General features: G+C 39.8%; 1 protein-coding gene across 1 annotated transcript in view; it reads right to left on the bottom strand.

Annotated features, from left to right (window-relative positions):
* tubg1.S (tubulin gamma 1 S homeolog) overlaps positions 1 to 14871 on the bottom strand; it is a 28643-nt gene that overhangs the window by 5172 nt on the left and 8600 nt on the right. The window contains 4 exon segments of the mRNA NM_001095207.1: positions 3371 to 3520; positions 5820 to 5906; positions 9757 to 9883; positions 10706 to 10785. Of these exon segments, the coding sequence (NP_001088676.1) occupies positions 3371 to 3520; positions 5820 to 5906; positions 9757 to 9883; positions 10706 to 10785 (444 nt within the window).

Below are 14871 nucleotides of genomic sequence, written 5' to 3'. Positions count from 1 at the left end.
CATAAGAATAAATATTTGGAATTGTTTGTTTTTTTTTCAATAACAGCTGTGAAGATGTTAAATTCTCTCCCTGAAACAGGCTGATACATTAGATAGCTTTAAGAAGGGGTTGGACAGGGCTGGGTGCCCTACACAACCCGGCAGGCAAGCCCCGTCCCCCGTGCATGGGGTGAGCCACGGAGGGGACAGTGACGGAGGGGAGTACGACTGAGAGCTGCTGACTAGGGGTAGGCAGAAGACAATTTTAGAGGTAGCTGCCCAGTGCTCCCCTTATTATTGAGCCTAGGCAGCTGCCTCTTCTTCTGAAGAGCCAATGACTAAGTGTCCTGTAGGGGTGCGAAACGCATAGGGTGGGTGGAGATGCAGATATTTTTAACTTTCTATAAATAAAATTATTCTTTAATTGAACTCCTCTGGTCTTGTGGATCTGTTTGAGTGCCGGTCGGCCCTGTCATTTCTACATATCCTTAGCTGCCTCTTCTGCCTACGCTGAGTTCCAGCCCTGAGATTGGATGGTGTTTAGCAAGTGAGGGAATACAGGGTTATGGGAGATCGCTCATAGTACAAGTTGATCCAGGGACTAGTCCCATTGTCATTTTGGAGTCCGGAAGGAATTTTGTCCCCTACGAGGCAAATTAGAATGGGGTTTTGCCTTCCTCTGGATATACACACACACACACACTTAAGATTGAACTTGATGGGCGTGTGTCTTTTTTTAACCTAACTTAATTATGCTACTATGTATACTTTCAATGTAATATTACAGAAAAAAAAAACACAGCAGAAAGATCTGAAAGGTCTAGCATATCAGATAGCAATAGTCACACAGAGGTACCCGCTTATAATCCGCAAGGTTTTTTGATCGGCTTCTCCTAGGAAGATCCTTTTTGCAGCAAATGCATAGTAAAAAAACAAAAAAACACAAGTGTCTATGGTTATTCATTCAGTCCTTCTGTGCTCAGCTGTGGCCCAAAGGCTAGTAGACACACCAGGAAGCATATGTCTACCAAGTTATAGGTGCACAGAAAGTTTTGTAAACCACACACAATTACACTGGCACATTTGCATAAACAAAGAACAGTATGAGAGGTTTGATGCTACATTCAGTCTTTATTCCCTTCCTCGTGGTTGCACACATGATACACTGTAGGGCACATTTATCAAGGATCGAATCTCGGATTCAAATGAGTTGTTTTTTTTTTGTTTTGTTTTTTTAAAACTCTCATAAAAAAAAAAAATAGAATTTTTTAAACTGATGTCAATAGTATCGACCCGGAAACTTAAATCGAATTTGAATCAAATTAGATTCAAATTTTTTCTCCCAAAAAACAAAACAAAAACCCTTGAATGTCAGGAAGGCTGCAAACAACTAAAAATTGATCCATGGACCTCTCCCACTGACTTAAACAGCAATACGTCACGTTTTAGGTGGCTGATTAATTAGAGTTCTTAAAAAACCAGAGTATGATAAATCAATTTTTTTTAAAAACTCAAATCGAATGACTCCCTAGCTGAATTTGACAGTTTTGACCATAAAAAACTCGAAAATTCTAATTTCGAATGAATCTGCCCCTATGGGTTTAATGCAAGTAGCAAAGCATGCACTATGTCTAATAACATGTAGCCTCCAAAAAGCAGGTAGCATTTACAAGTCCTTGTTTGAAAGCACTTGCAATCTTAATATACACTTAGACAAATCAATCCTATTTAATGGCATAACAACAATATTAAGAAAAAAGCGGATACACTTGCCAAAAATTAGAATAACCACAATGTTTTCTAATAATAGCCTTTGTCAAGGGGAAGTTAAGGGGGTTATTTATGAAAATCCGAATTTTATTTTCTCAAAACTACTCCGACCAAATCAGCATGGGTTTTCCCCCCTATTTATCAATACATTTTCCCCAAATTTTCCTGTGCGTGGAAAAAAAACTCAATAAACTCGTGAAAAAATTGGTATTGTACAAATTTTTTCATATTTTTGCCCTAAAACCATGAAATCTTTGGACCTCTCCCATTGACTTTTACATGAACTCGGCAGGTCTAAGTTGGAGAACTTTTTTATTCTAACTTTTATTACCCTTAGGGTTTAATAAATTGGGAAAAATGAGATAGAAACCCATCCCCCCATAAATTTGATTTAAATTCAAACTTTAATAAATGACTCCCTTAATGGGCAAGCCCATCATATGTTTGCACATTATGCACCTTATAGTAGTTTATATTCATTGAAATTTGTCTTCTATTGGTGTACCCTCCATTGATTTGTATTTCTCCATCTCTAAAAGCCAGACAGAATACAACGGGAAATGGACACACGTTTTCATACAGAGCTCATTATCATTACAGGGGGAGCACAAGAAATAATAAGGGTTTAACAAATAATGACTCATAAGTGCTTTATAAAAGGCATGTCCAAACTCAGGCCTGCGGGCCAATTTTAGAGTGGCCCGCCGCCTTAAACAAAAAATCTCATATTCAAAGGCAGGCACCAATAAAAATTGACCCATCAGTTGCGTGTAGTGACGGAAACACACGTTATGGTATGACGTCACTGGATTAGGCACTGGAGGCTGCCACTGAGCTATGAGCAACAGAGCCATACTTATCGCATGCGAATTAGGCTTCTAGCTGCATGAGTCTGGCTGCAATCACCTGCATTTTAAAGCGCAGGCTATGCAGGACACAGCTACAGTAGTCCCGTACAGTATTTCAGGAGAAAAGTGGTCAGGACCGTTATGGTTAATAAGGTAAATAAATTAATATTAAATAAATCTTAGTTAGAGCCATTATTATACACTGTATAATAATGGCTCTAACTACCGTAAGGTTTATTTGGGAGATGATGAATTGCTTTTGCCTTCTTTAGAACATTATTTCCACAGTGAACCTAGATATGTTTAATCTTCCTGAAAGTTTTTTTTTTTCCAGACAGACTTTTTCTTAATTTTATGAGACACAGTCATACAAAAAAGTCTGTCTGGGAAAAAAAAAGTCATAAAATAAAAAGAAGAAAAAAAAAAAAGGTCTGTTTGGAAAAAAAAACGTCAAATATGAAAGGCAGAGTGATTTTGGTAAAAACTTATTTAGGTTTATTTCTGTTCTGTGTGAAGAAATGACAAGTAGTATGTATGCCATTTGCAATAAAAATGACATAAAAAGTTCATTTATGTTATGGATCAAAGAATGTCCGGCTGAATGTTTGGCCCCCAAACATTTTCACCTCACCAAATCTGGCCCTTGTTGCAAAAAGTTTGGACATCCCTGGTCTATGCAGTCAAGGGACCTTATATGAGGCCCTAAAAATTCAGTATTTTTTTATGCGCCTTTATTTTAGTGACAGAAGCATCAGCTGAACTTATTTTCTTACCGACTGGTCAGTAGTCAGTGGTGTGTATCCTGTCATCAGGAAGTGAAGCCGAGGGGTTGGGATAAGAGAGGCAATGAGACCAATCAAGTCATTGTTCATGTATCCTGGGTACCTGAGCGTGGTGGTACTTGCAGACATGATGGTAGAAACCTAAGGGAAAAAAACATGCTTTTGTTAATGGATTTATGCCATACCTTCCTCGCCAAACAGAACCATGAGTGATTTATTCATTTTAATCTTAGTAGGGACAATAAATAAAGGCATGTATGCTCTCTAAGCACAAAGTTTAAAGCTTTTATGTTAAAGGGGTTGTTCACATTTGATTTAACATTTAGGGGCAAATTCACTAAGCGCCGAAGCGTTGGGCATTTTCGTTACTTCGCCGATTCACTAACGAACACTGGCGTAACTTCGCTAGTGTTACTTCGCACCCTTACGCCTGGCGAAGTTGCACAACGGACGTAACTACGCAAATTCAATAACGTGCGCATTGTACTGAACACTACCTTTTACGCCAGACTTCCTTCGCCACCTTAGACCAGGCGAAGCGCAATAGAGTAGATAGGGATTCCTTCAAAAAAAGTAAAAAAATTTTCTAAGTCCAAAAAAACGCTGGCGTTTTTTCTTTATTATGACTGATAGGCTTTTTGGGGCTCCCCACCTTCCCCTCAACATTCCCTAACTCATGGCAACTTAACTATACAGTGGGCACATGTGTAGGGCAAAATAAAAATTGTATTTGATGTTATGAAGGTTTCCCAGGCTGGTGTAGTGTTGCTACGAATACTTCCATTCGCTTAGGGAATCAACGCTAGCGCAACTTCGCAACCTTACGCTACCCCTGAGCTCAAGTGCGGCGAAGTGTAAGCCAGCGCAACTACGAATCTTAGTGAATGTCCCACTTAGTATGATGTAGAGAGTGATATTCTGAGACAATTTGCAATTGATTTTCATTTTTTTAGTTATTTAGCTTTGTATTCAGCAGCTCTTCAATTTGCATTATAAAATAATCTGGTAGCTAGGGTCCAAATTACTCTAGCAACCATGCATTGATTTGAGATGACCTTACTAGAAAGATGAGCAATAAAAAGTGGCAGTGGCAGTAATAAGTGTGTAGCCTAAAGGAAGCATTTGCTTTTAAATGGGGTCAGTGATGCCCATCTGAAAGCTGGAAAGAGTCAGAAGGAAAAGGCAAATAATTATAAAACTATAAAAAATAAATAATAAAAACCAATGGAAAAGTTGCTTAGAATTGGCCATTCTATTACATACAAAAAGTTTACATAAAGGTGAACACAGTGCTGCCATCAGTTACATATGAAATGTTACAGCTCCAAACTTTCAATATTTCCTTTTCAGTTTTTCAGAGTTAAATATGAAAATAAAGCCACTTGACAGAGTTCAGCTTCTGTGTGCACCTAGTGCTTATACAAAGGAGTTGCAACACTGTGGCTTGATCAATGATTTATGCTTTGTTATTTGCTCATATGTGCTATGTACTAACCTGTCTAAGAGAACTCCCTGTACAGTACTATCTTTAGGATTTTCTTGACAAGGGGTTATATTCAAGGTGTTATATTCTCAGAAAATTCAAAAGGTTGGAAAATCACCATTTAGGAGCCCATTTATCAAAGGTCGAATTTCATTCATTCATGTGATTTTTTTCAATTCAAATATACTCACAATTCTATTGGGAGAAAAAAGTTTGAATGTCTAATATTCTAATGGTTCCGACTCGAAAATTCGAATGGCATTCAATTTGTACGAATCTCATTTTTCTCCTAAAAAAAACTTGAATGTCAGGAAGGCTATTAACATCTCTAATAACATCTCCTTCGCCATTGACTTGTACATGAACTGGGCAGGTTTTAGGTGCCGATTTTTCGAAATAGGACTGTTGCCACGGTCAAGGTGGAATAAATCTCACATTCAAATTTACATTCGAACAGGGGGATTAAAATTTGAATGAGTGAATTTTGACACTCGAAAATTTGAATTTACTATACAACGCTTGATAAATCTGCCCCTTAATGTCAACAATGTCTATGTCAATAATGTCTAATGCTAACAATGTCTATCCAAATTTTTGGATAATATTTTTTTTTAAAATACTGTTGAACATAGTAATACACGCAGTAGGGGCAAAACAGTCTTCAGAAGACTCTGAAGAGTTTTCGTCCTATTTTGCATTTTTCCACAAAACTGTTCTCTGGAAGGCTTAAATTTTATGGTTACCTTTTTAAAACTCTCTTCCAGTTTACTTTTCATACTACTGATATAGACCTTAGCAATCAGATAGCTGCTGCTGATATTCCAAACTGGAGAGAGACTGGCCGCAAAAAGCTAAATAATTAATAAAACTAGAAAGAACAAACAGATTTTGGTGGTATACGTAACAGAGCGTATTTAAATCTATAAAACATATTATGCGCAGCAAATGATAACTTACCAACTGGTTGACTTGAGAAAATGAGGGGTTTTGTATGTGCAGCCTGTCTGTAGCAATTCGATTTAGAGCTGTATTATCTAAAACCACCTGTGAAAAGAATAATGGCATTTATGGAGATCATCATACTTGCATCATTGTTAAAAAGGGCCATGAACGCTTCGAACCTCTTAAATGTATTGGATAAATTCAGCTTGCTTTCTGGCCTCAAGAAAAATATAGCTAATTTTAATTTTAATTGGATTTACAGGTCCATAAAATATTTACGGGTATGTCTCACATATAAGCAATTTAGAAAAATCGCACACTCTCAAAGAAATCAGCCCGGTGCACAATATTAGAGGATCAGCAACCTCACAATTGGTCATAGAAGAAGGGTATCGGCACACGAGGCAATTAGCGTTGCAGGGAACACCCTGCTCGTTTATTGTGCGGTGATGCAACGTTTCGGGGTCACTCCCCTTTGCTTGACAAAGGGGAGTGTCCCCGAAACTTTGCATCACCGCACAATAATCGAGCAGGGTGTTCCCTGCAACGCTATTTGCCTCGTGTGCAGATATCCTTCTTCTATGTCTCACATATGCCTAAAGTTAGGTAGAAGGACCACATTAAAAAGCTAATGGATAATCTGGATTCCTGGAAAACTTTTACTGTCTCATGTTTCGGTATGATTAATATAATAAAAAGTGTTCTACCCTGTACATTATATTTGTTTCAAACTCTTAGCACACCCGACAGATTTGATAATCAAATTACAAAAAGCATGTCTCTGTTTTATCCGGATTAATAAACTTATACCACTTATAGCACGAGAGATCATATAAAGACACAGATCGATGGGGGGATTGAACATCCCAAACCATCAGGAATATTAATTTGCTGCCCAAACTTCACAATTACTGAACTGATTTGTATTGACATAACCACCAAAATGGGTTTCAATCGCCATTTGCCAATGTGACCTTGTGGGATCTTCTCTGGACTCATGAAACATCCCATAAATCTATTATTTTCCAAACAATACGGCACTCTATTAACAATGAACCCAATTGGCTTTCTGAACACCACCCTGATTTTACACCAGGTCAGGAACCTAAACAATTTTGCTGGTGGATAACATACATCATTAATAGCATGATAAAGTTATTAGCTGGGCAGTCCTGCAGGACAGATACAACAATCCAATTTGAGAATAATAAACTTTATGGGTATAATCAAATCTGGCACTTTATACCTGTCTGATGATACAAAATTGTGCAGAACTATAAGTTCCATGCAGGATGCTGCCACTTTGCAGAGTGATTTGACTAAGTTGGAAAACTGGGCAGCAAATTGGAAAATGAGGTTTAATGTTGATAAATGCAAGGTTATGCACTTTGGCAAAAATAATATAAATGCAAGTTATACACTAAATGGTAGTGTGTCGGGAGTTTCCTTAAATGAGAAGGATCTCTTTGTAGATAACACGTTGCCTAAATTCCGGCAGTGTCATTCTGTGGCTACTAAAGCAAATAAATTTCTGTCTTGCATAAAAAAAGGTAAACTCTTTTGCCTCTTTATAGGTCCCTGGTGAGGCCTCATCTGGAGTATGCAGTGCAGTTTTGGTCTCCAGCACTTAAGAGGGATATAAATGAGCTGGAGAGAGTGCAGAGACTAAGTGCAACTAAACTGGTTAGAGGGATGGAAGAATTAAATTATGAGGGTAGACTGTCAAGGTTCAGGATGTTTGCTACGGCAAAAAGGTGCTTGCGAGGGGACATGCTTACACTTTACACTAGAGGACATTATAGACAAATAGCAGGGGACCTTTTTACCCATAAAGAGGATCACCAGAGGCCACCCATTCAGACTAGAGGAAAAGAACTTTCATTTGAAGCAACGTAGGTGGTTCTTCACAGTCAGGACAGTGAGGTTGTGGAATGCACTGCCGGGTGATCTTGTGATGGCCGATTCTGTTAATGCCTTTACGAGTGGCTTGGATGATTTCTTGGACAGACATAATATTAAAGGCTATTGTGATACTAAACTCTATAGTTAGTATAAACTCTATAGTTAGTATAGATATGGGTATATATAATTTATGTGAGGGTATGGAGGGGGTGTGTGTATGGATGCTGGGTTTCATTTGGAGGGGTTTGAACTTGATGGACTTTGTCTTTTTTCAACTCGATTTAACTATGTAACTATGTCTTACAGAAGAGATCTCCTTTCTCTCTGCATACTTTTTTTTTTGAAGCAATGTGCCTTCAACCTCCTCTAATGAAAGGATCCTTTAGCTTTCTTTATTACCAGTGTACTTATCCAACCTGTTGACACTTTGAAATGTATAAAATTGTCCCTCACTCTAAATGAATTAAATACTATGCATAATTCTATCAATGTACTAGCTAAGGAAACATCATACCAAGTCTTGAGTAGAATGTATCTGGTCCCAAGTCATAAAGTTAAATGGATTCCTGGAACTAATCTTAACTGTTTCAGGGGCTGTGCCATCTTATGTTCAATGACACATATACTGTATTTTGGCACTGTGACAAAGCACGGCACTTAAATGGTATTACAGGTTAATATTCCCATATGTCCAGAGGAGGCCCTTTTAAATAAAAATCAAAGCAATCCCCAGAGCATAACTTGTCTTAATTACACACTTTTTTACCGCTACTAAGCAAGTTATTGCAAAGGCCTGGCTAACTCCCCATTTGTCTTTTCCGACGGTTAAGGCAAGAATAGACAGAGTGTTAATTATGGAAAAACTAACTAGTATAATTCTTGATAAGCAAAGAATGTATGGAGGGTTGGGACCCATGGATTCAGTATCGCTGTCCTAGTGGATTTCACCTTCTAAAGCAGCTCTGGGAGGGGGGTTGCCAACCCTGTAAAGCAGGGGTCTCCACCGCCAGGCTGCGGACACTCCTGCTCTTGCCGCCGAGCCCAGCGCACAAAAACGAGACCTTGCAGAAAAAAAAAAAATTCTTGCACCGGTTCCTGGTCCAAAAAAGGTTGGGGACCACTGCTGTAAACTGTTCTAAATTGATCCCTTTAGTTGATACATTTCTTATCTTTGTCCCTGCTGAGTAGAATCTCTTGGTTTAATTACAGGCAGCTGTTAGAATTGATACAATAGTTGCCAATACTCCAGTGATGCTGCTGAGAAATGTATCAACTAAATGCTACAAAGTCTGAATTACTGAGCTACCAGACTGAAACGCCAGAGACAGGAACGTTCAACTTTAAACTTAGATTTTGGTAAAACAGTAAAAAAATAAAATGTAAAGTAATTGAAAAAAGTCTTTATTTCTGGGGAACAATCTGAAAACAACTGAACTGAAAAAAAAGTGTTTGGAAGGTGAACAACCCTTTTAAGACAGGATTGGTCCTCATATTTTCTTCCCTGTGAAATATGCAGCAGATCTTATTAGGTTTGGTGCAGCAAGTTGGCAGCTTATTTTTATTAAGTAACAGATCCCCAGGTTGTATAGGTTGGGTCACCACTATATAATGTGACATTTTTTCCCCTATACTTCGTTAAAAGTGGTTAAAACAAGGCAAATAAGTGTTTCTAAGCCAATTTCTGGGTCTTGAAGCGGATTTTGCATAATTTGGGATGGGTTGCAATTGGCCTGTCACTGAACACAAATGACTGGTCTTAGCAATAAAACAAAATCAAAATCAAAATAATCTTGTACCAGTGCCCTTAAAAGAATGGGTTGAAACCTAAGCTGTAAGCATAGTAAAATTACACGTTTGAGGTTCTGTAGGTAATCAGAACATTACAATATACAATGCACCTGACATAATTATTAAATGGCAATAAAATAGGAGTATCTTATAGGTTGCCCATGCTAAAGATAAACTATAGAAATACATGAATTTTGTAGTCATACTCCTGCTATAACCATTAACATCAAGTAAAGCATTCATAGCACAGGATGGGACTTACCACACAGTCTGCATTTTGTGTAAGTCTCTTCAGAGTTAGAAGGGAGTTGTATGGCTGTACCACAACATCGCTCATTTCATCTTGGTTTGGGAAAACAGAGTATGTCTGAACCAACTTCTTGGGATACCTGGATAAATCATGTAAGATACACTTTTAATGACATTTAGAACTTTTCCAAGATGGGCAGGCTCATTTCAATTTATCATTTATTATGCAGAAAAATGTGTTGCTTATCCAAGTATAAAAATATAAAAATGTGAGTTGACACAAGAAAAGCCTCTCAAAATTTTATGTACGGTATACAAGATTGCACTGAATGGAATCTAATGTGACAATGTAAATGATGTTAAGCCAAAATAACGAACAAATTGTTCAGAAAAAAAAATCTGTAAGCAACAATATATGTTGCATCACTATTTCTATTTGTGACTAGAAGTAATGCCAGAATCATATCTCACAAAAGGCATGAACAGATATAACTCAGTGTCATCCCCAGGTGTCATTCCAGGTGGGAAATTCAACTGGGTGGGGGAGAAAAATAAATATAGCCTCCCCACCTGCAGTAACTGCCTATCATACTGTATATGTTATGTTTGTCCATATTTATTTACTAGCATTGGGTGCACTTCTATATAAAACATCAAGGTTAGTGGAACAATCATGTGTTACTGACTAGGCAAATTAATGCCTTAAATATATTTCTAAAGACTGTGTGAGATATGATAGAATCGCTTTTGGGCATAATGAAACATGGCTAAGCCACCAGACATTTAATTAGTTTGGAATTAGGGCCCAATAGTTTGACGGGTTAATAACTGGGACATAAGTTCCATTAAATTAATGTAGATCTTGCCACAATCAGAGGGATGTAATGCTCACCCAAAAGAAATAGGTCCTCAATGTTATGGTATGATAATAATAAATATAGGAATCTCAAATCACTCCTCACCTGTCATTTAATCTCTCTAAAAGGTAAGACCCTAATCCAGAGCCTGTTCCACCTGCTATTGAATGGCAAAGCACAAATCCCTATTAAAAGACAAAAATTGGGAAAACCATTAGAATGCACCATGGCTAACATTTTATTAGGATCACTGCTGTGTTGGCAGATCACCGATTAATTGAATATCTGCATATGGAACTTTAATGAGACTGCAATCATGGCTTTGACTGGACCATCTAACTTTCTGTTCTTAATCCACTCCAATGTAACTTGTCCTTGTGTTACTGTCCTGAAAGAAGAACTTTCACCTAATTTTCAACTATATTTTTAGCAACCTGAAACAGAATCAATTCCCTTCCCATACTTCACTGTAGCTACAAAGGTTTTTTTTTTAACAATACGTGTTTATTTAGATTCAAATGTACACACTTAACAACATATCACTGAACAGTATACGTTGTACAATGAACAATAAAGTATGAAATGCCAGCAATAAACAGAAACAAATCAACTTTTGCAGTGTCAGTTATTCACAAGTACTACATGCATACCCTAGTCCAATAATATTGGTACACCATGCAATATAAGATAAATTACCCTTAACAGGAGTCTTGAGCACCTTCCAGGTCCAACCATATCGCCCATATTTTGTCAAATTTCTGGGGGCAGCCCCTCCGAAGGTATGTTAATCTGTAATAAGGAATTGCTTTTTCGATCAGGCTCTCCCATGTTGAGAATTTTGGGCCCCTGTCCGATTTCCAATGTATAGCTATCGTCTTTTTTGCATACATGCACAGTAAAGTGACCAATGTTCTCTGACCACGCTTGGGTGACACATCTTCCACCTGATTAAGTAGCATTACCATGGGGTCAAGTGGGAGAGACATTCCTGTTCTATCATGTATACATTCTGCCACTTTTCCCCAAAATCGTTGAGACCTTGGGCAAGTCCACACTAAGTGCAGAAAATCTGCTGGGGAGAACTGACACCTAGGACATTCTTGACTTATGTTAGGGTTAATCTTGTGCAGTCGTTGTGGGGTAAAATATATACGGTGCAGGTATTTAAGTTGGGTTAATCTATCCCGGCTGCTAATGACCCCCTCCATGGTTGTTTCAAGAATATCTTCCCACTGCTCACTAGTAAGCTGTGGGATATCGCGCTGCCATTTTTCAAACAATTTAGGCAGGTACGTGCTACTAGCAAGCATCAGTCGGGCATAAAATAGAGACAGTACCTTCCCCAGGCCTACTGTATGCACTAAACTTTCTATAGCTCCAGGAGTAACATCCACGGTAAGGCCACCAAATTGAGCCTCCGCAGCATGGCGCAGTTGTATATACCTGAAAGACATCGCAGGTGGCAAAGAGAAGGTATGTGTCAGTTCCTGAAAGGAGAGAAGTGTGCCCTCTGGCATTATATCAAAAATATATCTGACCTCATGCCGTGCCCACAAGTGAGGATCCGGAATAGTGGTGAACTGTTTCAAAGTAGGGTTACCCCAGAGAGGCGTGTACTGTGAGCAGTGCGGCGAGGACTTGGGGAAGTATTTCATTACCACCCGCCATGCTTTAACAACTGTTTTCATCAATGGGGTGGCTAGCTGGGTGGAAGATGTGCCCCTGTACAGGAGATTTTTAAGGTCCTCTAGGGAGCCCAGCAATTGAGCCTCAAGTAGAGTAGCTGCATTGGTCAACGTGGGGGAGGTCCATCGCCATGCTATTGCTAATTGGGAGGCCAGGTAATACATATAGGGATGTGGAGCAGCCAGACCCCCTCTCGTAGTTGGCAACTGTAGCGTCTGGAGAGAGATCCTAGGCTGCTCACCATTCCAGAACAGTGACAACATGAGGCCAGTAAGTCTACGAAAAGTTGAAAGGGGGATCGGTATTGGGGATTGGCGGAAGGCATATGTGAGCTTGGGAAGGACTATCATTTTAAAGAGGTTCACCCTGCCAATTAACGACAAAGGCAGACGTCTCCATTTCTCTGATTTGCTTTCTAGATAGTGTAAGATAGGGTTAACATTGAGGTCAGTAAATTTTTTGATATCCGAGTGGATCCATATTCCCAAATATTTAAACGTGGTAACCCATCGCAGTTCATGAACCTGGGCCGGAGAGTTAGTGGGCAATGGGTCCATCGGGAAGATAACTGACTTCGACCAATTGATTGAGGCCAGAAAAGGTAGTATGGTCATTGATAATACTGAGCGCAGCTGCCAACGATCGATTAGGGTCTGCCAAGTAAAGGAGGGTATCGTCAGCATACAAGGAGATAAGCTCCGTCATGTTACCCAGCTTTAGCCCCTGCACTTCTGGTGCTACTTTTATGCGACAGGCTAGTGGTTCCATTGCCAGGGCAAATAGCAGTGGCGACAGCGGGCACCCTTGTCGTGTGCCTCTGCCAATTGGGAACAACTGAGAGAGCGTAGAGTTAGTCCGAACCTTGGCATGTGGGAGGGAGTAAAGAGCTTGAACCCAGGTAATGAATTTTTGGTGTATCCCCATTCTCCTCATCGTGGCCCACAAATAGTCCCACTCAACAGAATCGAAAGCTTTTTCATTATCAAGAGAGATAACTACCCGGCTGCCAGGGTTATCGTGCGTAATGGAGAGGTTCGTAAACAGTCTCCGTAAATTCGTGTCTGTAGATCTCCCAGGCATAAACCCCGTTTGATCTGGGGAAATAATTTCCTCAATTGACTCCGCTAACCTAGTGGCGAGGACCTTCGCTAAGATTTTTGCATCTACATTAATAAGGGAAATCGGCCTGTACGAGGCACACATTAACGGGTCCTTCCCATCCTTCGGCAAAAGAATTATCAGAGTTTCCCTCATGGACTGCGGAAGCGGGTCACCCTGTATTATGCCGTTATACAATTGGGCCAGCAAGGGTGCCAATCTCCCCGCATGCTGCTTGTACCACTCCCCAAGCAGACCGTCCAAACCCGGAGTTTTCCCCGCAGGAAGGGCCCCTATAGCCAATTCTACCTCAGCTGGCGTAATGTCCTGTGCTAAGCTATGAGAGGCTTGTTCTGAGAGCGCCGGGATCGGTATAGATTCTAAGTAGGTTTGTATGGCTACTGGGGTAACCCTAAGTTTAGAGGTATATAGATCAATATAAAAGCTAGTAAATGCTTGGTTAATTTCCACAGGGGATGATGTAAGGTCCCCATTAGGCAGTTTGATAACCGGTATAGAGATACTCGCTGCATCGTCCCTGGAGAGGAGCGCTAAAAGCTTTCCCATTTTATCTCCATGTTCAAATATGTTTACTCTTTGAAAGAGCCAATGTTTTTTGGTAAGTTCTAGTTGAGCTAAATTAAGCAAATCTTGGCACCGTTGCCATTCCCTATGGCATAAGGACAGTGGGTTCCGAAACATATTTGGCTTCAGCCTCCACCACCTTTTGGGTTTTGTGTGCGATATCAGTTGCTGTGGACCTATTGTGTGCCTTGATATGACTAATAAATTCACCTCTAATAAACGCTTTAAGCGCATCCCAGGTGACATCTAATGGTGTTTCCCCTTGGTTGGAGGACAGAAACGCTTCTACACTGTTCTTGATATGTTCCACCAAATGCTGGTGTTTGGCCCAGTATGGGCTCAGCCTCCAAACTCTATCAGCTGGTATGGGTGAGGTTACAAGGGTGGTTAGCACGGGGGAGTGATCCGATATACCCCTAGTTAGTATCTCAACATTCTGAGTTATCTTATTGATACCTTCGCAGCCCAGCGCTAGGTCAATTCTGGATAAGGCATTGTGACCTGCGGAATAACAAGTATACTTCTGCAGCCCTGGATTGCGTACTCTCCACAAATCGACCAAACCATATGAGGAGACCCATTTGACAAAAGCTTGAGTGGTGACTTTCGGTGCCCGGTGTTTGTCCAGTCCTGCATCCATTAGTGCATTAAAATCTCCCATAAGTAGGATGGGCGCCAATGGAAGAGAAAGGACTTTAACCATAACCGTATATAATGTGTCATCATGGAATGGAGGTGGGATATAGACATTGACCAGAGTGAGCAGCTTCCCGCCCAGCATGCCATGTACAATAACAAATCGACCTTCGCCATCTGACATAGTTTTATGGACCGTGAAGGGGCATGATTTGCAAATTAGAGTTGATACACCTCTGGAGTAGCTGGTGTGCAAGGAATGATAC

Source organism: Xenopus laevis, chromosome 9_10S (genome assembly GCF_017654675.1).
Source record: "Xenopus laevis strain J_2021 chromosome 9_10S, Xenopus_laevis_v10.1, whole genome shotgun sequence".
NCBI classification, from domain to species: Eukaryota; Metazoa; Chordata; class Amphibia; order Anura; family Pipidae; genus Xenopus; species Xenopus laevis.
Note: the sequence above shows the minus strand (reverse complement) of the source record. Positions and strands in the feature narration are given on the sequence as shown.